Below are 15,302 nucleotides of genomic sequence, written 5' to 3'. Positions count from 1 at the left end.
GCTCATTGGAGACTGGGGGCTCCCTGAGGGCCGCATTAAGAGACCTTGAGGGTCGCAAGTGGCCCCTGGGCCGGGGTTTGGGCACCCCTGCTGTAAACGAATGAATGCCATGTATGTATGAATACCATGCAGCAGGCTCACTTTCTTGACAGCATCATGAAACATGATGGACTTAAGAGCCCAATCCTAAACACTGCATGCTGGCTCACTGCCGGTGTGTGCTGTTGCAAACATGTTGTAAAGAACGTTTGTGAGCCCTCTGCGCCAGCCCAGCGCCGCAGCTAACCCAGCGCTGGCCTAGCACTGGTGGAATCGCCGGAACTGCCTGGTGACAGAGATGTAGGCAGTGGGGGAGGCATTCTGGGGCAGGGAGGAGGGAGGGAGTGGGACAGGAGGAAGACTGGACCAGTAGAGCTCAGCTCCACTGGATCCTCACCTCCATGGCGGGCTCCAAGGGCTGCCACAGAATCGAATAGCCCTATTGTGGGGCTACTTTCCTTATCAGAGGGAAGGGGGCAAACGTTCCCTTCTCTTGAGGAAGCCGCCAGCAGCTAAGGATGCTCTTAGGATACCACAGCTGCCATTTTCAGCGCCGCAGCAGCCCCATTTGCCAGGCACCTTAGGATTGGGCTGTTAGAAACATTGCATGCTTTTTATGTATCTGATGAGGTAGACTGCATCTACAACAACTTATGCTATAATAAATTTGTTAACTTTTAAGGTACTATAAGACACTTCATTATTTTAACTGGCTTTGTGGCATTTACTTTTGTACAGCTCTAGCGGCTGATTCCAGCAAATGGTGTAGTTTTTCTTCTTCTCCAAAGGAGAATATCTTTGAGTCTTAATACATGAAAAATGTTACTTTGGAATGCTAATGTGGGTTTTGCATTCCAGCTTAATGTTCTTCACATGTATTCCTTTAGGGAAGTCTGGGTCATGGTGGGATGTGGGTGTGGGAAGACATTTGTTCAGAATTGATCTTGAAGTAAACAAACACCTTGCTTTTGAATACAGTTACTGAGGGGTAAATTGATTTCAGTGGAACTTACCACCAAGTAAATATTCCTAGTGTTGAAAACCAAAATGCACCAATTCCATACAGGATTTTAGAGCTTCTTCATATGGTGAAATAAGTAGTGTTTTTTGTTTTTTTTAAACTATGTAGAACATAAGAACTTAATACAGTAACAGCCCAATCCTATCTAAACACTCCCCGTCAATGCAGCCAGCCTACAAAGTGTGTGCTGCTTCCTGTGGGGAGGTAGTCCCAGAGGTCTACTCAAAGTAAGGGAATATTTTCCCCAAGAGCAAGCCTCCACTGCCCAATGTGTCTACTCAGACCTGAACCAGTGATTTTGCTGGCGCAAGTCTGAGCATACTCGGGAATGCTGATCGAGGCCAGGAGAGGGGATAAGATATTGACAGCACCGCTGCTTCCAATACTTCCCTCTTCCTAGCCCCCTTCCATGTCTTCTTTGCCCTGTTCTCCACCCTATTCCACTGCTCCACACCTTGTTCCACCCACTCTCACCTCTACTCTGATTTACTGGTGCCAGAGCTTTCCCAAGGCTGCTTGCATGTGACCAAGGCTGCTTGCCACCTGTGGAGTGACCCGGCTGTGCACAGTGGTACACCACCTTTTGGTAGGTACCACCTATGGTGCACCATAAAGCATGTGTGCCACTGGAATGTGAGTTCCAGAAGCACAGCATGCCCATAGGATTGGACCCTAAGGCTTGCATCCTATGCACATTTATCTGAGAGTAAGCTTCATTGAACACAGTAGTACTTCCTTCTAAATAGACATGCATAGGATTGCACAGTAAAAAAAAAGCTTTGCTGTATTATATAAAAAATCCAACTAGTCTAGAATTCGCCTTCTTACAGTGGCTAGCCTAATACATCTGGAAAACTTACAAACAGGGTATGAGGACCACAGTCTGCTCCTGCTTCTGGCATGCAGAAAGATGCTGCCTGTGAACAAGGAGGTCCCATCTAGCAATTATGGCTAGTAACTGTTGATACATCTGTGCGTGGCTCTACTCTAATTCCTTGTTAAAGCTATCTAAGCTAGTGGTCATCACCATCCATCCATCCATCCATCCATCCATCCATCTATCTAATCTATCTATCTAATCAATCAATCAATCAATCAATCAATCGGTGTGTTCCCTGGGGCATTTGGTGGGCCGCTGTGAGATACAGGAAGCTGGACTAGATGGGCCTATGGCCTGATCCAGTGGGGCTGTTCTTATGTTCTTACCATATTTTGTGATACTGAGTTCACATAATAAATGGATGAAGTGATATGTGCAGAAGTACTTCCTTTTTTTACTTGGAGAATCATAAAAAAGGGTCTTTGTATTCATACATTCTCCTTCTAATTTCTGCTTGGGGTTTTTTCCTGTTTGTGTTCAAGAGTAAAAGTAAATCTTTCTGTGTTTTTGTTTGAGTCTTATTTCGAAGGAAAGATGCCTGAATTAGAGAGTCATTAAACCATCCTCTCCTTGATGATCAAGGAAAAGTTTACAAATGAATTACAATGGTGGCAACCTGACTAGCATTAGCCTAAGTAGAAAGTTACCAATGAAATGATGTATTTATTATCTAAACATTCCGATTCTTTTAGCAATACATACTGCATTGGATAGCCTGACATTACTGTGCGGAATTTTTAAGTTCTACCTCGAGGCAAATCTCATACTTACTAGCAAAAATGAAAGTGTGAAATGCTTTTTAATGTATATTTAACAACAGATAGTCTAGTGATTACTGATGTGTATTCTCTCAGGATTTTTCCCTTGCTATCAGAAGACAGTGCTAAGAGACAATATTTTTACACATTTATGCTATCGAGTGTGTACTTCTTAAAATATTTGCAACTGCCATTTATTTAAAAGTGGCAGAAAGCCATCATATTTTAAGTCTAAACAAACTCAGATTACAGGATAACAATCAATTGCCTGTAACACAAGCGGTTTCATGAATCAAAACAGTGGGATTTGCTAAGTCTTTTGATGTGAGTTAGTATTAAATTCAATGTTAAACATTGCTCTAGAAGGAAAAAAAATAGTGAAGTAAACGAATGCCTTAATATTTTATGGTGCCTTTCTAATTTCTGTCACAGTCAGTCGTTACTCCTAACAATGCATTTTATTTTTCAAAAAGGATCCTTACAGTTTCATTCATTTGGATTTTATCTGAGAAGTATGTCTTGCTGCACTTATTTATTTAAATCTTTCCTCTTGTGACACTGTGTAATAAGGATTAAGCTGTTGTCTCTGCATTTGCAGTACGGTGCTCAGCAAGAGTTCATATCTCATTCTCATGAATGTTAAGCAGTTGCACAGGACCCAGATCTTTGTTGTTAAAATGACATTATTGAAGGTATTTTAGATCACAAAGCCCCAGTGGTCCACATTTTTGTTTGCTTTGAAATTATTAAACCAATCTGTTTCTTTAACTATTACTCTAATTACTACATTTGCATGGCAAGAAAGTTTGCTTTGTGGGTCGACTTCTATCTACAGTGTCCACATGTAGTTTTCCCAAGCTTAGCGTTTGATGAGCAGTCAGCACAGTGTTTTCAATCGAAGTCAATAATTATGCAGAATCAATAAGGTTTTCTTCTTTTGTGTTTGTCTTTGTCGTTTCTTTGATATGGCCTCTAGGATGCTGCAGGCAAAGTGCTGGACCGTTGGGCCATCATGTCCAGGGAAGAAGAGATTATTACCCTTCAGCAGTTTCTGAGGTTCGGAGAAACCAAATCCATTGTGGAGCTGATGGCAATTCAAGAAAAAGAAGGGCAGGCTGTGGCTGTACCGTCTTCAAAGGCAGACTCAGATATAAGGACTTTCATTGAAAGCAATAATCGAACAAGGAGCCCAAGTCTCCTCGCTCACCTGGAGAACAGCAACCCTTCCAGCATTCATCATTTTGAAAACATCCCCAACAGCCTAGCATTCCTGCTTCCATTTCAGTACATAAATCCAGTCTCTGCTCCACTGCTGGGCCTGCCTCCGAACGGCCTCCTGCTAGAACAGCCAGCGCTGAGACTGCGTGAACCAAGTCTTTCAACCCAGAATGAATATAATGAAAGCAGTGAATCTGAAGTTTCCCCAGCACCTTTCAAGAATGAGCAAACATCAAACAGGAACGCCTTGACCAGCATCACAAATGTGGAACCCAAAACCGAGCCGTCTTCTGTGTCTCCGGTTCAGACATCTACCCCAGTCAATGATCTGTCCAAACCAGAACATCCAAAAAGCTCTTTCCGAATGCACAGAATTAGGAGGATGGGGTCAGCATCACGCAAAGGGAGAGTTTTCTGCAATGCGTGTGGCAAAACCTTTTATGACAAGGGTACCCTCAAAATCCACTACAATGCTGTTCATCTTAAGATCAAGCATAGGTGTACTATTGAAGGTTGTAACATGGTCTTCAGCTCACTTAGAAGTCGCAACCGTCATAGTGCTAATCCCAATCCACGGCTTCATATGCCCATGCTAAGGAACAATCGAGACAAGGATCTGATCCGTGCTACATCAGGTGCTGCTACCCCTGTTATAGCAAGTACAAAATCCAACCTAACATTAACAAGTCCTGGTCGACCTCCAATGGGTTTTACCACTCCCCCACTAGACCCTGTGCTACAAAATCCTCTACCTAGTCAGCTGGTGTTCCCAGCTTTAAAGACTGTACAGCCTGTTCCTCCTTTTTACAGAAGCTTACTTACGCCTGGTGAGATGGTGAGTCCACCAACCTCATTACCTACCAGTCCTTTAATGCCAGCGGTTGGTACAGTAGAGCAGCCTCCCCCTCCTCCTTCAGAATCAATAGTACCCACGGCATTGGTGCCCACCCAAGAGACAAATGCTGATCTTGCCCCCAAAAAGAAACCAAGGAAGTCAAGCATGCCTGTGAAAATAGAGAAGGAAATTATTGATACCGCTGATGAGTTTGATGATGAAGATGAGGACATTAATGATAACAGAAGTGTGGTGAATGATGGTGGTCATGACAATCATTGCCATTCTCAGGAAGAAATGAGCCCAGGACTGTCAGTGAAAGATTTCTCAAAAAATGGGAGAAATAGGTGCATTTCCAGGATGGAGTTAAGAAGAGCAGATAGCATGACATCAGAAGACCAAGAGCATGAGAGAGACTATGAAAATGAATCAGAATCCTCAGAACCAAAACTGTGTGAGGAATCCATGGAAGGGGATGAACATATGATGCATGAAAGACTCAACAAATCTGTAATGAACCACAACAGACCGGATGAGAACCACAACGAATCTTCCCACCAAGATGAAATTAAAGTAAAGGAAGAATTTACAGACCCTACCTATGAGATGTTTTACATGAGCCAATATGGACTTTACAATGGAGGCAGTGCCAGTATGGCTGCACTCCATGAAAGCTTCACTTCAACTTTAAACTATAATAGCCCCCAGAAATTCTCCCCAGAGGGTGATTTGTGCTCAAGCCCAGATCCCAAGATCTGCTATGTGTGCAAGAAAAGTTTCAAGAGTTCCTACAGTGTGAAGCTTCACTATAGGAATGTTCATTTAAAAGAGATGCATGTCTGCACAGTGGCTGGCTGCAATGCTGCGTTTCCTTCACGGAGGAGCAGAGACAGGTCAGTAAATACTGTATTTATTAACTGATTTTCTAAATGTTTGTGTTAAGTTATCTAAACAAATCAGAACTAGGTTTTAAGCTGAATAGACACAACATGCGCACACTGATGTCTTTCATTTGTTGAGTTTTTCATTGTTTTCTGATATCCAGAATACTCCAATTGCCTTACGTAATGGTAATGGATATCTTGGAAACAGGTTCCATTAGTATCTCTAAAGATTTTCTGTGTGCTTGCAGAATGACCATGGAACCTTCATTAAATTTCTGTACATCCAGTTTTTTTAATCTACTGTTGTGGGATAGGACTCCTTCTCCAGATGAATAATTATCCTTATGTTTAGATCTTTCATATAGGCCAGTCCTATATGTTATACCATTTTTTTGTCATATAAAGTATGAATATTAGGGCTTCACCCTATCTATACTTTCCTGGGAGCAGGCCCCATTGAACACAATTGGGTTTACTTCTGAGAATAAGATTATGCTGTGAGATATTGAAATGCTTCCATTTAGATGTTTACTTCTGTTACATTCTGTTCCTTTTTTCTTCCAAGTTAAGAGCTCTTATTAAAATTTATGGAAAACAAAATGCAAACCACCACTCCCCTTTTCAAATACATGTTCAAACAGATGGTGACCCTTGGAATTTTGTACCATTTCAGGTGGGAACACAGAAAAGTATTCTATTAATATTCGACATGCATGGTATTAGCGCTCATAGTGAAAATCTCTGGGTATACATGCCTGTAAAAATAGGCATCTCTGGGTATACATGCCTGTAAAAAACTAACTAATGTTAGTTGTTTTTGAATTTTATGGCCTGTATGCCCAGAGATCTTCACTATGAGCGCTGTTGCCTCTGGCTATAATCTGAGAATTTATGCATGATAATATTGATGGAGTGTTGGAAACTCAGGTAAGCCCCATTGGAATGAACCTAGGAAGCAAAGCAGCAATGCCTTTGGATGGTGCTTCCTTTATACATGTAGCTGTGTTGTGTTCTCTGCATGTCTGTAAATCCCATTCACTGAGCATTAGGCAGACAGATAAAGGGAAGTTGGGCTTTTACACATTTTGAAATTAAGGAAGTTCTGTTCTGCTAGTCATTCAGATGAGATCACACTGCAATTATGCTACATCATTTCTTAAAAGTTTTACTTTAAATGGAAGACTGTAGCTTAGATGGGATCAGCCAAGGTTAGTCAATGGCAGGCTATCATGAATATTCCATATTCGTGGATTAAAAAAATAAAGAAACTTACAGCCCAATGCTATCGCCCCCTCCCCATTGGTGCAGCTGTGTCAAAAACAGGTATGCTGTATCCAGCAGGGATAACAAATCGGGAGGCTTTGGAGGCAAAAGGGAATATAAATCCCCTTTCACTCCCATAAGCCTCCCTGTCCACAATGGGTCTTCTTGAACCTGCACTAGCAATTTTGCTAGCACAAGTCAGAGGAGGAGGAGAAGGCTGTAGAAATGAGGAATTTGAGCCGGCACACGCCATTGCCGCCAGATCTACCCCTTCCTGAATCCCCCCACCACCACATTCTTCTCCTTCCAGTTTCACTTCCTCCCCACCCCCGTTCCATCCCCTCCATCTAACCTTCTTCAGTGGGTGGCTAGGAATCCACTAGCAATGGCAGGAAGGCTCTGGTCTTACCCTATTGTTCTGCAGCATGCCACTCAGTGCACTGTCAGAGCATCTTTTATGGTTGGTGCTGACTGCTTTATGGCATACATCCATCATTGTGCATACACCCATCATTTCAGTGCCTCTAAATTTCCACAATTTCATGGTAAAAATTCAAAAGAAGGCACTACAGCAACTGCAACGCGCAGAATTGGTTTGCAATGAGTTTGCAATGCAACCCGTATCTTTCTCAACTGACGTGAGCCCTAATGAGCTCACTTTAAACATAGTTTACCAAACAGCTCAAAATGAGGAATTTTGGGCCTAAGGGCCCAATCCTATCCAACTTTCCAGCACTGGTGCAGCCACAATGCAGCCCCGAGGTAAGAGAACAAATGTTCCCATACCTTGAGGAGGCTTCTGTGATTGCCCCACCACCACTGGATGCAGTTCACGCCCCATTGGGACAGCTGCATTGACACTGGAAAATTGGATAGGATTGGACCCTAAGTCTTGTTAAATGGAAGAATTTAGGGCATGTTCACACGTAACATTTTTTATATATACACCAAAAATAGACTGTTTTTTAAACTGAAGAGAGTTTCATAAGTGGTGAGTGATATGCCCTGGGGATCAGCTGTTCTAAGGAAGAAGAAAAAAGTCCAAATTTCCACTAATTGCTATCTCCTTGTGTGAGCTTAGGTAGCTCCTTGGCTCCTGCTCCATGTTTAGGTAGAAGTCAGCTCCACTAAATTCAATGAGACTTACTTCTAGGTGAGTATACTTACTATAGCACCCTTGGTTTAATGGAAGTCAGTGAGATTAACTTGATCTAAATACTCTTTGGGTTTATCTGGGTTGCAAGTCTCATCATATGAGCAATGAAAAGCTTTTCTCTAGGAATATGCCCCCTGAAGATCCTTTGAGCTCAGTTCGGCTCTGTGCTTCTGAAAAGGTTCATGGGCCAGCCACATCGCAGTACTGGGCTCAGAATCAAACACGCTATACTATGCAAACAGAAGACACACACAGTTTTTTCTTAAAGTCAGAAAAAAACCCAAGAAGCTTACTAGGCAGATTTATTATGTGTATATTCTAGAATATTCCAGAAACAAAACTGGAGAATATATTTGATGAACGTAAATATATCAGAAATATCAGAATTATGCTTTTATACTGACCATAACATATTTATGATAATTTATTGTACAAAGAAAATAGTATTCACGAACTTTCATTAACAGCATGCTTTTAAGCAAGGTTACTGATAGCAACATAGGGCGCAATCCTAACCCTTTATGTCAGTGCTTTCCAGCACTGACATAAGGGCAATGCAGCTCTGAGGTAAGGAAACAAACATTCCCTTACTTTGAGAAGGCCTCTGTGAGTCACACCCAACTACAGGATGCAGCACACGTCCCATTGGCACCACTGTGCCAGTGCTGGAAAGCACTGACATAAGGGCAATGCAGCTCTGAGGTAAGGAAACAAACATTCCCTTACTTTGAGAAGGCCTCTGTGAGTCACACCCAACTACAGGATGCAGCACACGTCCCATTGGCACCACTGTGCCAGTGCTGGAAAGCACTGACATAAGGGGTTAGAATTGCACCCATAGTTGGTTACACTGAATCCTTTAGTATAGTTTTTATATAACTAGTTATTATTCTACAGTATTGTATATATTTTTCTCAGACCATAGTACTAAGAAACCACAGCACTAGCAAAGTTCAAAGGGAAGTTGTTTTCTTAATGCTTTCCTTTGTTAACAGGTAGACTGCAATTCAGTTGTGTATGAACTCCAGAAATGGGCTGCACAATAAAGTCTGGAAGACAATTTAGTTTTTGACATGTACCCCAAAATTCTGAGTTTTGAATAACACGCCAAATTTCTATAGCCTGCTGAATTAGACAACAGAATCTTTGCAAAAATCCCATTGTTGTACAAAACTAGAACTTCTGGTAACTTCTACAGACATTTGAGCAGGAAGTAACGCGAGCACATTTTTTGGTACTCAGCAGTTCAGTGTCTGGCACTAGCCACAGTTGGGAGGTCAACTATGAAAGAAAAATGAGCATGAGGAAGGAAGGGTGTGAAGGAATTAAAGATTGGCTTGCAGCTGCTCACAAGCTCGTATGTTCTGAAAGTGCTCAGACACCAGTATATAAATACATTTGAGACTGAGACCTAAATTTGATGGTTAGTCCTTTATATTGACACTATGCCAATCATTATTTCTGGCTTTCTGAGCAAACAGTAGAGGTAAAATCACAGCCCAGTGAAATTACATTTCTGTAACTTTAAGATTCCCTAGTTGTCTTTCGGATTAGTTACAGATTGTTTCATTAATGAAATCTTACTTAGGAAGCCCATTAAATGTCTAGTCCTTCAGTAAGCAAAGAAGACCTTGAAAACGTAAACCAATGCATAGTGCCTTATTGACTCTTCACCCAAATAGGTGGTGGAGTAATAACACATAGAGGAGAACTTATTTCAGTCGCCTTAATGGGCCGTTAACTTTAGAACCCAATTATAGCCATTTCAGCACTAATTGCTGTACCAGAATTGTGATACAGCCAACCTAATGTGCACATGAAGAATGTCACATTTTCCCACTATATTTAAGACAGTGTTTGATTGAGCACCTCTGTGAAAATAATATAAAAAATTATTTTAACTACCTGGGTAAGCTCATAGGTTTTTGAAGTATTATTTAAACTGTTTCACTGCAACAGTTATATTGCAAGAGGAAAAATCAAAGTTCTTCTGAGGAATACGTTTATGGCTGTAAAAGCAATCTTTGTTTTGATATGAGACACTTAATTTTTATACAGTGATAAAGACTTCACTTGTTTCCTACACTGTATAGTTCATTGGGAATTGTACATTCGCATCCATTTAGATGTGGGACCTGAGGCGCAATCCTAACCAACTTTCCAGGACCAAGGTAAGGGCAATGCAGCTCAAGGTAAGGGAACAAAAATTTCCTTACCTTGAGGAGGCCTCCATGACTGACCCCTTCCCCCCACTGCAGGATTCAGCACATGCCCCATTGGCACAACTGTGTCAGTGCTGGAAAGTTGGTAAGGATTTGCGCCTTAGTCACACAGAACCTTTTGATATCTTCTTTATCAATTCTTATGAAGAATCACATGGAATCGTGCAGGCAAGGGAACCCTCAACAATGTCTGAAAAGGAATCTCTTCAAATTTTGAGTGTATAGTTGCCTGTACCTTGAACTAAATTATTTCTTTGGGTGTTCCATTTTGGCAGCATTGTTGCTTGCCTTCCTTTTTAGCCTTTCCTCCATTTTCCTCATATCAAGTACATCAAAAGGTAGCAGAACCTCACGTTAAGAGTTCTCAGTGGCAAGAGGTAGTTCAAGACCATAGAACGAGAATAGGAAAAATGAAAGAAGAAAAGTAGAACATAAACTTTCTTGGTCATTTTAGGCTAGTGCTTGTTGAGGTAATCCATTTGAGTTAGGTGAGAGAGAGGCAAAAGAGTTACCAGTATATAGTCTTCCTACCCTAATGGCTACCTTGTTCAAAAAGCTCTTGCCCATTCACATGTACTGACTACCCATGTGAATCAGGAGAACTACTTTCTCCAGATCTTCTTCATGCCACCATAGGTTGGTTAAAAGAATCTTTGGGATAGCTTTGGGACCATGCAATTCAGGCACTATGAATTCTGTCATCATGGAAGGCACTGTTTATCTTAAAGCAGTCTTGCACAACATGTTGCCCACTAAACGGAATGCAACCTACTAGCATGACCATCTACAAAAAAACACAATACATATTTTTTAGCTGCCTGCCTGAGGCTATGAAAGCAAATAGGCTTTCAGACATATGTAGGAGCACAGTATATGGATAGTAAGCTACATTTGGCTTGTTAGATGCCAAGTCGTGCAGATCTTATTAAAAAGTGAACTGTTCCAAGGTCTTCTAAGATGATAGAACCTGTGCTGCCTGATGCTGTAAGGTAACAAGGATGACCCAAATGCTTTCTTCACCAGTCCCTGTTGACACGGATCAAATTGCTTATTCCATAGGGTGAACTAAAAGTTGCACAGGCATGTTTTAAGGTGAAAGAAACTTACTGTCTCCCTTGTTATCAGTCTAAGACATGCTAATCAGTTAATATCCATTTTCTGTCGCTATCAGCAGTTGGCAATGTAAATCTCTCTTGTTACTGTGGGCTAGGTTAGGGCACTATGTACAAGCAGACATGTTACTTCCCTTTTCATTTCCTAAATTTATGTAAAATAGATGCACTTCCAACATAACTGTTAACTGCTCCAAGTTACAAAGAAAGGAACTTTGTGCTATGCCTTCCTTTGAGTAAAGGATGCTAATTGTAAAAGTTGGTCTTTAAAATTTTCACAGAATGAAAAGCATGTGTATGTGTCTGTAAGGTGGGAAAGGTGATTCAGCCCCATGAATAAATTTAAAAACAAAATAATATTTGCTCAAGGTGACTTATAAATAAATATGAGGCAACTATTGGTGCCAAGTGTGATTCTGCCATTAGGTTGCTAGTTAAATCAGTCCAGATTTAAACTTGTAAACTCTTTGATTTGTATGGAGAAATACATCTGTATTTGGTTTATTAAAACCTGCTGATGTTTCCAGAACTAAATGTGTGTAGATAGGCCTCTGGGTAGTTATATCAAGAAAGCGGAAGCCTATACCACTTACTCATCTAGTTACCTGACTTCCAGCCCTGTACAGGTGTGCTTGAATAAATTAACATCAAATACCTCTGTTGAGCCACTGCATACATTATCAGCAAAGGTGAAGATGTGAAAACATGCTACCTGCCTCCTGTTATCACCTCTTCGACACAACAGCAACCATCCCCCCCTTCCAGTAATCCCGCTACGTTGGGAAACTTGAAAAGCTAACTTTTTGAGAGTGCTTTTTCAAGAAATGTACGCGATCTGGGGAGCCCATAGCCACAAGAAAGAAGGCACTTCACACTAGTTTGTGGCACCTTGAAGTATATATTTAGTTATATATATATAACTACAGCATATATAAAATGCTGTAGGATAGATAGATATTGACTAATAATACCAAACAATTAAAAATTGTTAACCCCTTGTTTTCTTTTTAAAAATCCAGCTCTGGATACACTTTCTGTGATGCTCAAACTAGTAGCCATTATACTGATGATCACACTGCTTTGCAAGCCTAGGAACCAGTTTCTTGCCTTGACAAATCAACCATACAATTGGACAAAGCCTAATTGGACAATTATGTTTTCATTCCGCCATCAGCTAATAACTATCTCCAGGAACAATTGCAGAAGTAAGTTCAACCTGTAATTTTCTGGCCCCACATTTTTTTGTTCTCATTTTGTTTTCAAATTAGTGCTGCTTTGAAAGTGGTTAGGCATTCCACTTGAATATTCCTAATATTCTTGACAAAATGTGAATCTAACACTACAGCATCCCAACAAGACCAGAAGTTTCCAATGACTGACAAAAAATAAACAAAGTGCAAAGTTTTTTACCCAGTGACAAATGTCTCTTCAAATTGGATAAAGGAGTTTTTGGTTGAACAAGATCACCTCAGATGACTCCCAGGTGTTACTCTTGAAACTCTCTTGATTACAGAGCAGCCCATTTGCAAACCATTTTCCAGCTACTTTTTTTTAACCAACACCATTAACAGCATTTAAAAGTATCAAATGAGATAGAAAACACTATCACTTTAAAGGCAACAGATAGCCTTATTGAAAAGAAAATTTTTGGAGTTTTTAAGTTGTCTAAAAATCAATGGTCTTCACAAAGGTATGCAGAGAAATAATGAAGCTGATAGAAAAGCTGATTGTTCAGTACTTGTTTTCTGTGTTAGAAGAGTATCTAAATTCACAACTAGATGGGATTTAACCGTAACCAGGCAATTTTAAAACAATGCAATCCTGTCAAATAAATTGATATTGCAGAAAAGTTAAACTAAAGCATGGAGTTAATTGCTTTTCTCAGAGAGTTGCAGGTGCCTTTCTTGAGAAATAATGAAGGCCATACATGCTGATGCAGAAGAAGAAGAAAGAAAGGGGTGGGTTTTGTTTTTTTGTTTTTGTTTTAAAGAGGAGTTTTTGCTGGGTCTAAATATATGCTATCCCATAAAGATTAGGGCAGTCAGCAGAGATAAGAGACAGATTAAAAGCACCTGTTAAACAAAGCCATGCATGAAAGAAATCTTTACAAGGATTCATGTGTTTCACGCTCATTATTACAGATGAGAATTACTTGTATGACTGAACCATATGGCCATTATGTGGTTTTTCCAGAAGCAGCTCTCAAGAAGTGCCTTCCTCTTGATTTTGAGCTCTGCAGCTTCATCAGTCTTAAATCTTCTTTCAGAAAATTAGCTGTTAAGGCCAGCTATGCAAGCTATTAGAAACTCAATATTTACCTGGCAATTTACCATTTAGTGAAGTGTGCTATCGTACTTAGTACCCTGTTAAAATGAGATTATTAGATAGCACTATACTAACTCCAAAAGTATTCTGTGTTGTGGATTTGTAGCTGAGGATAGTAATAGGTATGTGGACACTTCAGTGGTGGGTATTTTTGTGAGGTTTGAAACCAACTTCTCTTGTTTTCTGTAGGAGAAGAAACCTGTATACAAGTATTCTTAGCTTCCTACTTGTGTAGTTTAAAAAAAGACATTGAGGAGCAAAGAAGTTACAATGAGAATTCATTTCACATTTCAGTTTGTCCTTTAAGAAATTTAGTATCATTTTAAAAGCCTCTGCTTTATTATGGAAAAAGCTTAACTGTTTTAATTTACGCTTTGCCCCATATGAGACTTGGCCACAAATACAGAGAGGAAAGCAAAAAAACATTTTCAATTTTCCAAAACATACACTGTCATAAAAACATAATCCATAGATTTTTATTACAAACAGGTATCTGTTTCTGCAAAAGAGAGAGGTGGAGATTCATTCATGCAAAATTTTGCATCTATGTCATTAATCTTTCCAAATGTCAGCCTCCATGTCAAACTATATGATTTCCAACAAGAATTGTGAATTTATTATGGGAAGCAATAGTAGGCCTTAATGTTTGTACTTTGTGAAGTTCCTTATTTATTTATTAACTTCTCTCTAGTTCAGCATTTTTCTCTCATTAACCTTTTCTCTCATTAAGCTGTTCAATCTTTAGCTTCATAGCTAAATGTGAGATAGTCTTGATTGAAAATACTTTATAAACCAAAGGACAGTTAGTTTTTTATGACTGTACATCTAAATTAATTCACTGAGTATTCATGGTTAGAAAAATAAATAACCCAGAAGTTTGTTAATCCATGTTTATATTGACAGCTACTGATCTACTTTTATAAGTAGGCGAATCACAGTTTAGTCAGGCTCAAGTAGTCAGGCCTTTGATGTATGATGGATAGTACAATCCTATACATGTTTACTCAGAAGTAAGTCCCATTTTGTTTAATGCAGGTTACTCCCTGGTAAGTGTGCTTAGGATCGTAGCCTAAAATACCACAGCTATCACACAACGAGGTAGAGGGATTTCATGAGAAAAGATCCACATGTTGGGAGAGAGGACAACACCTCTATGCTCGGGAACTTCTGAGGCCTGAAAGCCAGATATGGAAGCGACGCTAATTCTACAGTCTTTTTAGACTATTCCGTCACAAAGGGGGCACAGCTGGGTCACTCGACTCACTAGTAATTGTGTTTTACAGACTTCTAAAGCAATTGGCTCAGTCAGTCCCAATTCAATAAAAGTGGAGAGCGAGAGCACTTTTGTTCTATTTTTTTTACTTGAAATTATTTCATTCAGCAGTCTGTCTTTTTTATTACCAGGACTTGACATTAGCACTCCAAGCTATATTAGCATCCATTTCAGCAGTTCAGTAAGGGTATTAAAAAAACACTTAACTTCAACGGTGAATGGTTGTATGACAGTGCCATAAAAATCCACATTAAAAAAAACTTATGTATTTGTCCCTGCAATTTTTTCCCCTACTTGTTTAACTGCTTCCAAACTG

At 40.0% G+C, this 15,302-nt stretch overlaps 1 protein-coding gene across 1 annotated transcript in view; it reads left to right on the top strand.

Moving 5' to 3' along the window:
• BNC2 (basonuclin zinc finger protein 2) overlaps nt 1-15,302 on the top strand; it is a 457,344-nt gene that overhangs the window by 423,952 nt on the left and 18,090 nt on the right. Inside the window, exon 5 of the mRNA XM_066616198.1 lies at nt 3,675-5,644. Within this exon, the coding sequence (XP_066472295.1) occupies nt 3,675-5,644 (1,970 nt within the window). The remainder of the gene's footprint in view (nt 1-3,674; nt 5,645-15,302) is intronic.

Source organism: Tiliqua scincoides, chromosome 2, assembly GCF_035046505.1.
Source record: "Tiliqua scincoides isolate rTilSci1 chromosome 2, rTilSci1.hap2, whole genome shotgun sequence".
Taxonomy (NCBI): Eukaryota; Metazoa; Chordata; class Lepidosauria; order Squamata; family Scincidae; genus Tiliqua; species Tiliqua scincoides.
Note: the sequence above shows the minus strand (reverse complement) of the source record. Positions and strands in the feature narration are given on the sequence as shown.